We start from the raw sequence: 15,513 nt of genomic DNA on the forward strand, positions 1-15,513 counted from the left end.
ATAGATTTTAATCCTCAGGTTCAATTAGGTCTCAAAGACAAATGGAAGTAAGTGATCAAATGGCTATTTCAGAAGATACAAATGATTTTTTGCATAGCTCTGTCTTTGCGACACTCTTAAAGCATGAAGCTCCATGTCGTATGCAGTTTTTTACTCTTGATGCATTAGCATCACAAGTGCATGCTAATTTATCATTTCTCACTCTAATGTACTTGCTGGCACCGTGTGCAGGACAGTAGGGGATGAGGTAAAAGTGGCTCAAACCGTAAATCAATTAGAAAACAAAAGCTTGTGCTCAGCGCGCAATTTTAGGCAAATTATATATTACAAAAGACTGCCAATTGGGTGTTAGGTCCCAGGTGTCCATTCTCCCTCAGCCCCTCAATTAACCCTTTGGATGGACTTTCTCTGAAACAGGACATTTAGTCAACAATTCCACAGACCGCTGTCCCTTCCCTCACTTTTCATTATTTTTATTTTTTTGTTTTTAAAGCACTCTACATTTCCATACGATTTTCATTCACACGGATGACACCGTCACCGCAGAACAGTATTCCTCGAGTTCAACTGCACCAACACATTTTACAGAGCTATTTCTCCTCACAAACATTCAGCACAAAAGCAGAAGTGAAACCTGCGCCAACACATCTTTGCTGCAGCAGAGCAGCCCAGGCTCGGTCCCAGAAATGAATGTAGCCTTCAACTGGAAGGAACAAGTCCTGTGAACAAACACTATCCTACAGCATTCCTTTACGGCAATTTCATTTCGACTTTTATTGCTTGAATTATTGTTACTCCAGTTTGCAGTAGCTTGATAAACTAAGCAGGGAAAACTCAGCGTGGAGAACAAGCCTGCTTCACTTTCAGAGCAGTCACGGGCGCGTCTGCTACACCGCGAGCGGCCGTGCACGGCCGGGATCTCGCCCTGCACCGGAAGTTTTCAGGCAGGTATTTGCCGCGACCAAAGAAGCTCGGACCCCTGGAGCCCCCCGCCCCGTCCCCGCTCCCCTCCTCCGCCCACCGCGCCCGGCACCGCGCCCCGCGCGCTCCGACACTGCCCCCTGCCGGTACCGCCGCGCGTCGCCGCCCGCCCCGCGCCCTCCCGCCGCCTCCGGCCCCGGCCCCTGCCCCGGCCCCTGCCCCTGCCCCTGTCCCGGGCCCTCCCGCCAACCCCAGCCCGGCAGGAGACGGAACAGAAAGGTAAAACGCAGTCTCTCCGCCGCAGACCTTGGGCGTTATCCCAACGCTCTGAACCCCCAGTGCTGGGGGGCTTGTTAACACCTGGCGTGCAAAGAGCGCTGCCGTGCCTCAAACAGGGGGGCTGACAAGTTTATCGCAGCAGAAAGACCCCGGGTATAACGCCGGTCCTTCCTCTGTGCGCTCCTCCCTCTTCTCCAGCAAGAACTCCCAGCGGAATAAATCCTTTCGCAAACAGCAACAGTTTGGTCATAACGCACTGGCAGTCAAAAGGCATTTGGAGAGACTACGAAGGGCTTAGCAGCGTGCAGACTGAACACGATCCATCTGCTCAGGCCCTGCTCACGCTCTACACAGGGAGTACCAGCCCCAACTTGGAGCAAATACCTATAGGAAGCAAGATACATACACGCTGCCACTGTCCTCTCCGTGAGAAAAAGCTGTATTAAATTGGCAGGTTGCTGTGAGGTTAATTGTTCATCCGACACGAGCGGTCCCTCCGTAAGGAGCCAACTCGGACACACAACCCACTGGGCGCAATTCTGGCTGCCACCAAATGCTCTGGAACTCCCCATTTGCAAACCTTTGAAACCTGGGGACTGCCCCTGTTTAGAGACCATCCAAACATAATTCACATAAAACAACAGAGGATCAAAATAAATAGTCGTAAGAGATAGAAAGCAGAATAACATCCCAGTGTACATCATTACCCTACTTATAATATTCCGTGGTACAATATTCTAGTAGCTTTTTTAAAGTCAAGGTACGTCAGCACAGTTGATCATGTTGGATTTCTGGCTTAGACTATTTTACTACATCACTTAAAAACCTTACAGATTATAAGAATCTGAAGACACAGAAAAAAGAACAATATTCTGACTAAAAAAATGATTTAGTATGCAGCTTCTCTTTATAGTCCCTTGGTAAAAATGTAATCTCCCTAACAAACACTTAATAAAACCTGTCAATATATCTAGAAAGAAAAATGACACAAATGCATTAAGTATTAAATACCCTCGAAAAAAGTAACATATTCTATGAATTTTTGATGTACTATCTTGACATTAATGTAAAACCTTGATATTTATAATTGACAGATATTTAATAAAGTATAGAAGATGACTGCAGAGCATGGAAATTGCTCAGGGTGATCAAAAAAGATACAGACGTATTTAAACTAAACAAACACTTAATACGTAAAAAAAAATAAATTAAACCTAGCTCTTACAGGTTCACTCAGCTAGGTCTCTGCAGACTAGCTTTGAAATGTGACAACATCCACTGCACAACCCCTAATTTTAACTTACCAAATCTGTATGAAGTAGTTTCAGAAACTTAGAGGGGAAGCTTTAAATAAAAAAATGGGAACATAAAAATGTGAATATATTCATTTAGATGCAGGTCCTGACATTCTGCTGGAAGAGTTATTATAAAGAACAAATACCATCTATTTAGTTACCCTTTCTGTGAAAATATTGTCAGAGCTGGCAATCAGGGTGATGACCACTGCAAAAACAAATAGTGGCATGCTGAATTTCATTTTCCTCCTGGTGCTGCTATTCCTGAAAAAAAAAATAAAAAAAAAGCAAGCTTCTTCCCCTTCAGTGTTCCAAGCCTTCTTTGAGACATTTGGAGGATATCTCAAAATAACCAGAAATATTAAAAAGTAACAGTGATTGCTGCCAGATTGTCTGCAGCCACTGTGGAAAGAGACAGACTGTTATTCTAGTCACCTAAAACACTATCAGACTAGAAGCCAGTTACTCAGTATGGCAACGAGAAGGGGAAGGGGAGGGGGAGTAAAAAAAAAAAAAATACACTTTCAGACATTTTTCTCTTTCTGGGAAGCAGTAATACGCAGTGGTTAGTGTCTCATGTTCAGTCTCCTGATGCCCACATAGGGCCTTAGCACTAATAATTTCTCCATCATATTCTTGGATGGACATCACATGATAATGATTCTCCAGTCTTATGAACTAGATGTTAGAGGACTCCTCCACTTCTGAGGCAGCTTGTTTTTATTTGGACAGTATGATGTAGAAAGTGTAGAAAGGGTGGGTGCCTTTTCAGCTGAGAAGCCATCATAACCTTCACTTCTGCTATCCAGCTTACAATGGTGTTAGCCTCCTGTAAAAGTAGCCAGACTATTATAGGCAGTAACCCCTTACTCCATTCAATCACAAAATGCCAAAGCTCATTTATCAGAGCTCCAAATCTTGCAAGGAATTTACAATAAAATTGGCTTAATATTTGCTTGTTTACCAAGTGATGCAAAATACAGGTCCTATTACTGTAATATGCAATAAAATGTCAGAGTTAAAATCAGAACACAAAAGTTTACATAGTGTTAAATTTGTGTTCATATCTATGCTACTAGATGTCTTGAAAAGAACTAATGTATTTTGGTATGAAGTCATATTGGCCAGAGTATTCCTTTGTACCATTAGTCCTTGTATACTCTGAGTAAGAAAAAATGAATTAACTCAATGGATGTGATGAAAATTAGCAGGGTTTTTTTGTTTTTAAAGATACCACCTCTCAGCTGAGATAAGCTGACCATTGGATTAATTTACTACTCCACTGTAATACATAACAAAAAAAAAAATCCTTGTTTCTGTTGGTTTCCTGAGTTTGTAGATACAAAGAAGGTCGGATTTCTGTGAAGAATTATTTCAAATAGTCACAAATCCAAGGCAAAGCTGTGGGCAATTGCTGCATCAATATTGCTGTATCAGATTTCAATACTCTGAAAAACCTCTTGTGTACAGTTGAAGAAGAAACAGCTCCATTTCTGTTGCAGAAAAGCATCATACCACGTGTGGAGGTTATACTGAGGCCATCACTCCACCCCTCTCTCAGCCCCCAAAACATGAAGGGTGCTTGAAACAGCTGAAACAAAAAAAAAAGTTTAAGCTTCCACCTTGTTAACTTTCATTCCTTTGAACATAAAGCCCAAGGGTTTGTTCCTTTTGACCAAACAATTTTTTTCCTCCTCTTCTTGGAATCTCCTTTCTTTCCAATGTACTCATTAACATGGGGAGATTTTGTTATGAGCCTTATTGGATGCTACTTGATGGTTTCAGGCCAATGTGTAGGTGTAGAAACACAGAAACACACACAGCACACACACACTTTCAGGGCCAGAAGCAGGAAGATCTGTCAGCATTTGCTGGTTACTGTCCCTTTTCCAGCTCTGGAAATCGTTTGAAGCAGCAGCCTTGAAGAGAAACTCCTCTCTGTGGAGCTGCTGAGGCTTTAGCTGCCCTAAAGCTAAGTAAAACAAGGAATTCAGAATGGAGGATCCTAGTGATCTACAGGGAAACAAGAATTCACTTTTTCATTGGACATATGCTGCCTAACCTGATGAGGGAAAGGCAGTTCACAGTACAGGGCAGGAGACAAAGCCAAAGATTATTTTACTTTGTAATAACATAATAACATTTCATAACTACAGAGGCATGCTCTGGAACTTTGAAACAGCCCAATTCATTAAGCACTAGAAATTACATCCACAAACCTGTGCCATTACATGACTTTTCTAGTGGAAGAAAGATCATCCTATTTTGCAAAACCGAATAGAATGAATTATAAAATTAAAAAGGTACCATAGGATTTAAACTTATTAAATCTAACTAATATTCTTGCTTATTCTTTATGTCAGTAATTTTTATTTACTTTCTGACAATACACAAGAAAGCAGTGTTCCAGACTATTAGGGGATTCATGTAGCGGAAGCAGAGTGGAACGACTCCTTCTGGTGCAATGGAATTTAACTGCACTCTCCTTTTTTTTTTTTCTTCCTACCTGGAAAAATTGTTCTTAGTTGATGAGACAGCAGTGGCATGACAGACAACTCAAACCAGGACATCAGCTACTAACTCAAGGGTCTGAAGGACTGACAACCCACTTCACATGCAAAGTGGACGTTACCATTTAGCTGACGGAGTTCACAGAAATAATTCTGAACTGACTGCAAACAATACCCTTGCCTACCAATTCTGGGGCATCTCCTTTATTCATCTCCTTTTATTAATCAGACGCAAGACAGTGATGGACTTTTTAGCATCCACTTCTTGATTACTCAATTTACAGAATACTTAACATACAGAGTTCTAAAACACTAATCTTTCCCAGAAAAGAGCGCACTCAGATATGACAGTATGACCAATTTTCTAGATATTTTCTTGTCCTTTCACAAAGTCACTTAGAACGAAATGCAGTCCCACTAAGGGCTGAAAGGGTGAATAGGAAGAGCAAGCTGACCCAAGCCTGGACATGTTTCGCAATGAGACAGCCTCCCCAGTTCCTCCTGTCCCCATTCACACAGCAGAAAGACACACTAGGTCTCCATCTCCTTTGGTAAATCTCCTCATGAAATAGGAGTTTAGTGTTCATGTTGAGCCTTAGATTGATAGGTTCAGTCTGCAGTACTTCATTTACACAAGTACAATAAGATAGCTACAGTAAAGAGTTTCCTTGCAAAGGTCTATGCCTGCATATCATGACACACCATTTACTCTTTAGACTTCTCCTGAGGTACAAGGTTTACCTTGCTCATTTTGTTGAGTGCAACATACATGTGCTATGTTCATGCACAAATATAATCACAGAACTTTACTATTAATTCAGTGAATCACAAGCCACAAATAAAACGCTGTGATGGAAAACCTGAAGTGAACTGATTTAAAAGAGCAAGGATGATGTTTCCTATTAACAACCCCTCCACATCTGAAGGGTTTCCTAATAAGCATTCATATTATGCAGTATGCCCAAAGTTTTGTTGCCTGTGGATCAACTACTGAAGTTAGCAGGGAAGTCCACACCAGGAGCCACTTATGTGGGAGCTTGGATCATGATCATCTCATAACCAAGGTAGCATACTGCACAACCAGCATGGCAAGTCCCAGAACCAGATGTACTGGGACTACAGTGCACACACAACCAAAACTAAAAACTTATCACTTCCTCCTCAATCTTGCATTCAAACTATAGTACAAGAAAATAAACTTTGGTTTACTTTGCAACACATCAATCTCCTACTGTGTGGAGTATTAGCGTTGGGTCTGACTGAAGAGGATAATCCACTTTGTAATTTAGTTAAATTACTAATTTTAACAAAGATAAGTCCCTTGTATAATTTTGCAGTGCTTAAAAAATACATCCTCTGAGTATTCCATTCTAAGAAACATCAGCTTGTTATAATATTTTAAATTTATGGAACATTTGTAACTGCTGTTATATCAGGAAAAATATTTAATCTGCATGATAAGTACAAACTTTATATGAGAAAGTATACTTGTAAGTGCATGATGATCTCCTGATGTCTGCTGAGGCACTAATTTCCACAAAAGACACAGACATCATCTCTGGAGACAAACTCAACTGCCCCAGAAAGTGAAACTCAGTTAAAAAATAAAAATAAAAGCAACAAACAGAAAAGCAAACAAAAACCCTCTCCTTGCTATTGGCTGTAAAAACAGATGCTTATCTGCATGCTCAAAAAGGAGAGTGGTTGAGAACCTCATCTTCCAAAAAAATGACTTAGAAGCCCATAATACTAACAAGAGAACGTATTATTCCTCCCAAATGTGGTTTAAACTGTGCAGAAACAAATTTTGTTTAGCACTGGCATATAAGCTTTGAAGTATATCCGTTCCTCTAGAGGGAAGAGGGTGTTTAGGCTAGTATAACAGAATCCAAACCATGCAGAATATCAAATAAATTAAATCCTACTGATTAGGAGATCTTAATAATGAATGTCCAAAGAAAGATAAAATTTATATTCAAAATTAAAGGTATGTTTTATCCTGTTTGCCCTTCTTCAACTTTAAAGTATTTTGGCTGTAAGAAATAGCAGACCACCACGTGGGACGTGCCTGAATTTCAGTCTAGGCCAGCACGGTCCAACTGGCGGCCATCAGCTGAATCTGGACCACAGGATGCCTCCATATGGCCTGCCACCTTTTCCTTGGAGGAGATAGGCAACAGCTGCTTGAGGAGCAAAAGCTGCCTGAACAGCCAAACACCTCCTCCTGTGTCCGGCTGGCTCAAAGCCCAGAGCTGCTGCCATGTTCCTGTGGAAGGCAAGGAAGGAACGGGGGAAGAAGGCAGCAGATCTCCTACCCACGCAAGGACTTGAGCTCTTAATTTGTCTGAGATGGACAGACACAACCCAGTGAAGCCTGTAGCTGCTTCTGCGATGGAGAGGGGCAGCCACAAGAATGGCCCAACAAAACCCCAGGATCTGCTGTTATTGTCATCACAGCCAGGTGTGGAATATACTAGAAGTGACACAAAAATCAGGAATTTGGCACATGTTTGCAAAGTCTAAACCACCTTATGGCAGATACACTAAGTGGTACAGTACAAGCACACAGTCAATCTTCAGTTTGCTGCCAGCAAAACAGATTAATACAATATTTTGTCCCTCACAGAGAGGAAAAAACACAGAAAGGCATAACTATATTCCATTATTAAGTGCCTATTGATTTACTATTGATCAAACAGAATCACTCAGGCACTGAAATTCAGACAAAGCAAATCTAAGTAGTAACTATCAAAAATTTGTAACTGCCCACTCAATGGAATTTGAAATCTCTCCTTAAGCTGACATGTACAGTAAATAAGTAAACAAAGAGGAAAGAGTTTATAAGATTTACAACTGTACCATCTTTCTTCCACCCATTTTTACAGTGTCACTGATCACATCACTTCTGAAAAAATGAATGCCAATGAGTATAAATCAAGTAGCTGAGGACCTACCTGGTACATGATCAAAACTGTATTCTGCTCCAAATACATTTTCTTTTGACTACATATTAGTTGAACTCTTTAAAAGCATTAAAATATTCTATATTCTATTAATTTTAAAGGAATAAACAAGTTCCAAACATTTGAATAGTTTAGGGTGTTTGAAAAGGCAGTATACTTGTCTGCATTCAACTAAAATATTATTTTGCACATGAAAGTGAAATGGTAGAATGTTAAAGCCAAGGACAGAGACCAGACGTTCTACTTCACATTGACCTGGGAAATAATATGTTTGTTGGAATAGGATAGACTAGAACAGTTTAGAAAAGTAATGTAAGAGCCATGTAAGTCATATCAGCTTCAAAAACTGGTGTCAAAAATGAACTAGAGATGTGAAATCTCACCTAATATACTCAATATTGAAGAATCAAATGTGATACCAGACTTTAAAGATGCTATAATATTATTTTGAGATCTAAAACTTAATGTGTTAGAATGTCCTAACCAAAATGATATTCCAGTGCCCAACAGCTATTAACTAGATTTTAGAATTTAATTCACACTAAATCAATTAGTCAAATTTTATATGAATAATAAATCAAATTTAGTGTCTGATCAAAGGGGATTACAGCCTCCAGGAAATTATGTTCTCTGTCCAATAGTGCAAACAAACAGATCAAAACATCTTTGGATAGATTAATGCAAGGTTTGTATTCACAATGGGACTACAATAACACTTTCACAAGCACTGTCCAGAAGTCAATACTCACTAATCAGAAAACTGGCATGAGAGCGTTCCTGTGGAACACTGGATACAAACCAGACTACAGATAGTATCTGAAGGTATTAGTATCTTCTACCAAATAGATTATATTAATTAAAAAAATAAATTAAAAAAAAAAGGTGTGATTCATAAGGCAGCTTTTGCCTTTTCTAGTAACAGTAGCTTGACAGCGAAGAAAGCAAGTAATTTGCTCATTAACTTAGCAAAGAAACATAACGTGGAGTCAAATAACATTAAATTTAGTTGCTAAAATGTTGAACAGGTGACTTTGCTTTCTCTATTTGGATTTATTCTAAAATTCTTATTTACAATCTCTCTTGTACTGGAGATCCCAGCACTGGACACAGTACCCTGGGTGTGGCCGAGCAGAGGGGAAGGATCACCTCCTTCCACCTGCTGGAAACACTCCTAATGCTGCCCAGAATGCCATTGGTCCATATTGCTGCAAGGGCACTTTGCTGGCTCATATTCAGCTTGGTCCCCAAACATATTAATGGGATTATTCCACCCCAGGCAGAGGGCTTTGAACTTCCTGTTGAATGGACATCAACTGTCAGTCATTTCTCCAGCCTGTCAAGGTTCCACTGGACGGCACCTTCCCAGGGATCAAGGTGGGGTGGCCAGGCTTATAGTTCCGTTGGTCCTCCTTCCTGCCTTTCTGGAGGATAGGAGTGGCATTTGCTTTTCTCCAGTTCTCAGGTACCTCTGCCCGTTATTAGTATAGTTCAAAGACCACGGAGTCACCTCACAACAGTATCAGCCAGCTCCCTCAGCACTTGTGGGTGCATCCCACCAAGGCTGACAGACGAGTATGTCCAGTTTGCTTAAGTATTGCCTGACCTGATCCTCTTCCACTGATGCTCTCCGTGAACCTCCTGGATTGCTTATACCCTGCTGTGTTGTCCCTATAACAGGCATTAGGACAGCTAAAGCCCCCCCTGAAGACCAGGGACTGCAAATGTGAGGCTATTTCTAGCTGTAGAAGGCCTCATCCACTCTTTCCTTGCTCCTGATCAGGCAGCCCATAGCAGACACCCACTGCAACATCACCCACGTTGCTTGGTTATTTACAGACAGCTGGCTTGCTGGTGCCCTTTAAAAAATCTGTAGTCCCTCAGTGGTCCAGACACTATAGGCTGAAAACATTGTCTAAATCAATGCCAAACTGACATCCTGGACAGTCCTGCAAAACTGATGCTTTTTCCAAGCAGGAGATAGCTACACACAGATACTGCTTCACAGAGTGCCACTGAATGCATACAGCTGGCCACCACAGCAAAAGCTATGGCTAGCTGATGGGCTCTGCTAGTTTTGGACCTATTACTTAAGAGATTTTAAAAGTTTGTTCAAATTATCATAAAATTGTCTGTTATTAAGGCAGCTAATAACAGCCTTCATTACACCTGGGGAAAAGATTCAACACTGCTTTAACAGGCAGAATGTAAATAGTTGAGGCACTTCCACCTTCTCTAAGAGCACCCTTTGTCTTGGTATCTTGTTTTGATTTACAAAAGCTTCTCTGTAGATAACTACAAACAGGCACACAGATGCAACTGAAAGTCAAACACAAAGATCACTGCATATTCTTTAAAAAAAGGTTCAGTATTGGTTGTACTTTCTTTAGGGATATTATCACACTGTGAATATCTTTAATCTATATGGCTCCCTCTTGTGCCCATTATACCACATTTCAGTGTACAAAAAAACCCCCTAACATTGTCATAAATATTTGGGCTCTGTTCACCCTTCAGTAGGCATGCAGTGCCCATAAATGTTAATAGAAGTCACCCACATACCTTCTGGGAGAAAAGAAAACCCCATAGTTTCCAAAACTTCTCCTTGGAACAAACTACAAAAACATCTTGCAAACTACAAGTCTGCTGCCATGAAAGTACTTTTTGACCACTCACTGTATTTTGATAGCAATGCAGGGGCCAAATATGCCTTTAAAGTGCATCTGTAAGAAGTTTTAACTATCTTTCAGTTATCAAATTACATATGTTTAGAAGGTGTCAGTGTGGTTTATAGAGCCTGGCTAACATGCTCAAGGGTTTATTTTTGTCTACTCAACATCCCACCTGTTTCTGCTTATCAAGCCAGATGACAGTTTAGCCTGCAACAGCTGTGAACTGCATAAAATCTGCCCATTTCTCATGTGTATCCAGACCAAGCACTTAGAGAAAGAGGTAGGACTGCAGCATTCTGAGAAAGCCACCCTTTTAGAGAAGCTATGGAAATAAAACAGACCAGCACTTGTCAAACTGTTTAAAACTGCACACCTCTCAGAAGCCAAATTATTTTAATAACAGTCTAGCAATACTATTTGGAAAGAAAATTAAGCATTTGAAGAAATTATTTGTTAACCCTTTAATTCCTCCGGCCATTAGAAACATTTTGCAGACTAAAATTGCTGCAAAGGAATTAAAAAATTTTGCCTGCACAAAATACTCCCTTTTTTGGTGTCATCAGATTTCAACAAAACACCTTTTATTTTGAGATCTTACTAGTTTTACTTTCTACAGTAGAACAGCTAATCTAATAAATCTAAGTACATTAATAAGACTTTTGTATTACAAAAAGTGTAATTGCAAATTTTAAAAAATATTAGTCTACATACCTGAAGCAATATCAAAAACCTGGTCACATAGGACAGCTTTTGTTAAAATGCTATGTAGTACTGAATGAAATGATGGTATATAAAAATCTAACATTCACTTTCATAAAGCTTGCAGAGTACACTGCCTTTAATAGGAAAGTGGGTTTGCTTTGTTGTTGTTTTTTTTTTCATTTATACAATAAATTCTTCTCTCCCCACCTCTTCTTCCCTTTTCCATGTACTCATGAATTACCCTTAGCACTAGTGCTTTGTGGATCAGCTGTTCAGAAAATGATGAGTGCATACAAGATGATGATAAATTCATTATTGCTTTTCTTAATAATGAGAAATGATTCTTTGCTTTAGGGAAGAAAGAGGCTTTTTTTTTTTCCATGAACTTTTTTCCCCCACCATTTAACGAATTACAAGCTTTTATTTTTGCAAGCAGAAACAGCAACCAAAGTTTTAAAACTTCCCTCTGAGTTTTCATCAAACACATTAATAATAGATACTCAGGACATTCACTTGGCACTCCTGGAGCCAGATGAAATTATATCTCTTCCTAATGTGACATTTGCTCAATACTAGTGAAGAAACATCAAGCTGAAATTGTGGTTATGTGGCAGTGCTGAAACATGGCACCAAACAACCTAAAATTTAGGTGTGTTCTCCAAAGAACAAATCAGACAAATGATTCCTACCTGGTTTATCTTCATGCTCACATTCAACATGAAACAACAGCTATGTTATATAAGAATATAAAACAAGCAATAAAGTATTTGTGAGGAGAAAGAAAAAAAAATCTTGTCTAGATTTCTGACCACAAGTGACCAGAACCTACATTTTAACAATTCATACAAAAGGCAACAGTACAGTGCTAAACACTTTCTTGAATATACTAATATAAAGCTCAAAGAGATGGCCATTCAAATACTGTTTCCACAAAGGTTTCCCATTGCTGCAAACCAAACTGAACTGCATCAATCTCAAAAATATAAGACTGAGAAGTCTTCCTCCATGAGCTGCCATATCAGCTCCCATATCAGAATATATAACAGGGCAGAGAATTACAGGCTTGTTATCATCTACAGCATCACTATCACTGGGCTTCTAAAGACAGTCTTCCTCTAAAGTAATCTCATGTACATTGTTTTCTTTGCTTAAACTGTAGCTTTTCTTACTCTTAGCAGCATGGACTTTGATGCAGAATATAAATTATTTTTAGTGAGACATTACTTTGACCATATGAGCTTAAGTCCTACACAAATTACCTTTTATTAGCTTTAAGAGACAATAAGAGAAATAGCATGTATTTGCCAGCCTTAAACAGAAATTGCTTTAATGATTCAACCCTTTAAGAGCAGTACACTTACTTTATTATTTAGCATCCCTGTTTTCACACCTTCCTCAATAATCATGAGAACACTGTGTATCATATACTACATTTAAGATGCTTACCTGAATAACTTTGTAGAAATAGGCATACTGTCGAGCTGTATTTTTATATTGGCTAAAAACATCATGTATGGCCTGAGTTGACTGAAGATACTGCACTTCATCCTCTTCAAAATAGAGAGGTGTGTCATATTCACTAGGAAGTGTCTGGATGTAGGGCAGCCAGAAAGAGTTGGGGTTGGCTCGCTCACAGAGAAGATGGAATGCCAGTGTTATATTGCCCATGGCTTGAAGAATTCGATCTTGAGAATACAGAGATCCTGAATTAACCCAGAAAGGTGAGACACTAATTAGCTGTTCATAGAAAATATCATCCTAGATTTACTTTAAATGAAAATGATATGATCCATAAGAATTTTCAACAACAACAAAAAAAGCTTTTTAGTTTTTTAAAATATTTAGCTGCCCACATTGTCTTATGCTGCAAGTTAAGTGACACAGTAAATGCCTCATGTACAACTGCATACTGGAAGACATGAAGACACTAGAACAATGCTCTCAGTACCTCAGAACATTTTATCTCCAAGTGTTATATACAAGTTACACGACATGTGTTCAAAATAAAAGACATACATTTCTGGAAGATATCTAGTGTGCTCAGCCAGAAACAAAGAGGAAAAGTAAATTATTCCACTAGGTTTCTAGGTATTCCAAACTTGATGGCTGGCATAATAAGCAAGTCCTGCAACAAAGGAGATCAACTGAAAAAAAATCTCCTGCTGTATGATCCTATACATATCAGCCTCTTGTTTAAGAACTTCCTTAAGCTCTTACCTAATACTGAATTTTTAGCTGACTCAACTGTCATCAACAGTTTTCTAGGAACCCATAGAAACAACTCTTCAGCCTACAGAAAGAAAAAAATGCAGAGGGTCAGTTAGCATTTAGCATTTATATGACATACCAAGTGTATCAAATATACATATTGTCTTTAAATTACACGTTGTTTTTTTTTTCCTAATTGAAATTATTCTGAATCAAAATTCTTCCATCTCTTTCACTGCAAATTAAACAAATATGCTATGTTTCATATTGTGGTAACCAAATGTTCCAATCTGCATTACACAAAGCTTAAAACAGATTACAAATAAAGTGCTTCAGTTTGGAACTGCTAACATGTACATTGCCCACACAGCCTCAAAGCTACCAAATACATCATATTGCTATTACATGATCAAATATTTTCTCCCAGTAGAGGTTTTTTCGCAGTGTCCATTCTTACTTTAGAACTGTTTGGGATTTTTATCAATCAGTAGTGCTAGTCCTAGTAGTAGTGCTAGCCCTACCAGTAGTGCTTCTAAAGCCCTAGAAAGAACATAATAGGCTCATTTTCTATTATTCATTCTACAACAGCTGACTGTTCTTCAAAGCTATTTCCCATCTGTAAAATACGAATGGAAAGTGGCAATCTTAAATGCTTAAATCCTAACAGTTTTCCAACTGTGTGCATCTGTATTCATTACCTGATGATCAATAGATACTCTTTACAATTATCAGGTAATTTTGTTTTGGTTTTCCTTCTCATTTTCTCTAGAAAATAAGTATTGCAAATACCTCTTTGTGAGGCAGTAAGACCACTGCTTTAAGAGAAGAGACATGAAAGAAGAGAAGAGACTAAGCAGTTAGAAAACACGGGAGAGGGATATATCAATGGGGAGAATACTCTGGTGATCAGGTAAACAGTATAGGCAACAAAGAGAGGGGGAAAAAAAGACTGATTAAAAATACACAGATGTATCCAATAATCACAAAAAATAATATTCAATTTTATCAAGAATTTTATTTCTCAAGTACACAGAGCCAAGCATGTTTCAGAACAGCAGTTTCTTAAGCAAAGGGGAAAGGGAAGGTAGTGAGTGTTTTAGAGCCCTGCAACTACATTCCAAACACAATTTTCTAATCTAAGTCAAACGTTCACATGCTCACCTTTATCTCTCTTGTTGCTTTCAAACCAAAGCCCTCCTCTTCAAAATTAGCTATTTCAAAACCCTCTGTGGATGCTCCATTTTCAGTTGCCCATTTTATCAGTTCAGGGAAATAGTCGTCTCTTTTTCCATCAAAGATAACAGACAGACCTGTATACACAATTTATTAAAAAACAAATGCAGAAATAAAAGGATCTAGAAAGATAAAGTTCAATGTAAAAGCACATGTAAAAAAGCTATCCACTATCCCACAGCAGTTCTACTTTGAAGTAGCTGAGTCAGAAACGGTCTTTGTTAAGTGTTACTCAATAGTGTAACAAATGTCATACCCAATTTTCAACAACTTAAATATTCTGCAAAATTGTCATCTTAAAAACATGAGCACCTAAAGCTCCCCTCCTCTTTCTCTTTTACATAAGCTGAGTGAAAATATTTCCCAGCTTAATACTGATGAAAATTCAATCACCACAACATGTTAATACAGACACAAGGAGGAAACTGAGAGGCAAGCTGCAATTTCATTAATTCAGCACTGGAAACAATGATAAGCAGATCTCAAGCTCCTTCTCTCACATACAAGGCAGTTAGCTTTTTCCTGCAGCATATGGACCTATTAAAATAACTAAGGACTGATCATCCTCCTGACATTACAGAGCTCATCCACATTTTTACACTTTGCTTCTGCATCAGGCACATGGCCAACCAGAGAAATCACAAGTCTCATTCATTTCTTCAGCTTTCCCTTCTACCATAACCTGATTTGAACCTACGCATTTTAGTTCCCAGCTACACTCAGCCAGCTCCTG

At 39.0% G+C, this 15,513-nt stretch overlaps 1 protein-coding gene across 1 annotated transcript in view; it reads right to left on the reverse strand.

Moving 5' to 3' along the window:
- Nucleotides 1–15,513, reverse strand: part of SETD3 (SET domain containing 3, actin histidine methyltransferase) — a 60,211-nt gene that overhangs the window by 17,149 nt on the left and 27,549 nt on the right. Inside the window, exons 4-6 of the mRNA XM_051620284.1 lie at nt 14,709–14,857; nt 13,557–13,629; nt 12,786–13,042 (exon numbers count right to left, since the gene is read on the reverse strand). Coding sequence (XP_051476244.1) covers nt 12,786–13,042; nt 13,557–13,629; nt 14,709–14,857 — 479 coding nt within the window. The remainder of the gene's footprint in view (nt 1–12,785; nt 13,043–13,556; nt 13,630–14,708; nt 14,858–15,513) is intronic.

Source organism: Apus apus, chromosome 5 (genome assembly GCF_020740795.1).
Source record: "Apus apus isolate bApuApu2 chromosome 5, bApuApu2.pri.cur, whole genome shotgun sequence".
Lineage (NCBI taxonomy): Eukaryota > Metazoa > Chordata > Aves > Apodiformes > Apodidae > Apus > Apus apus.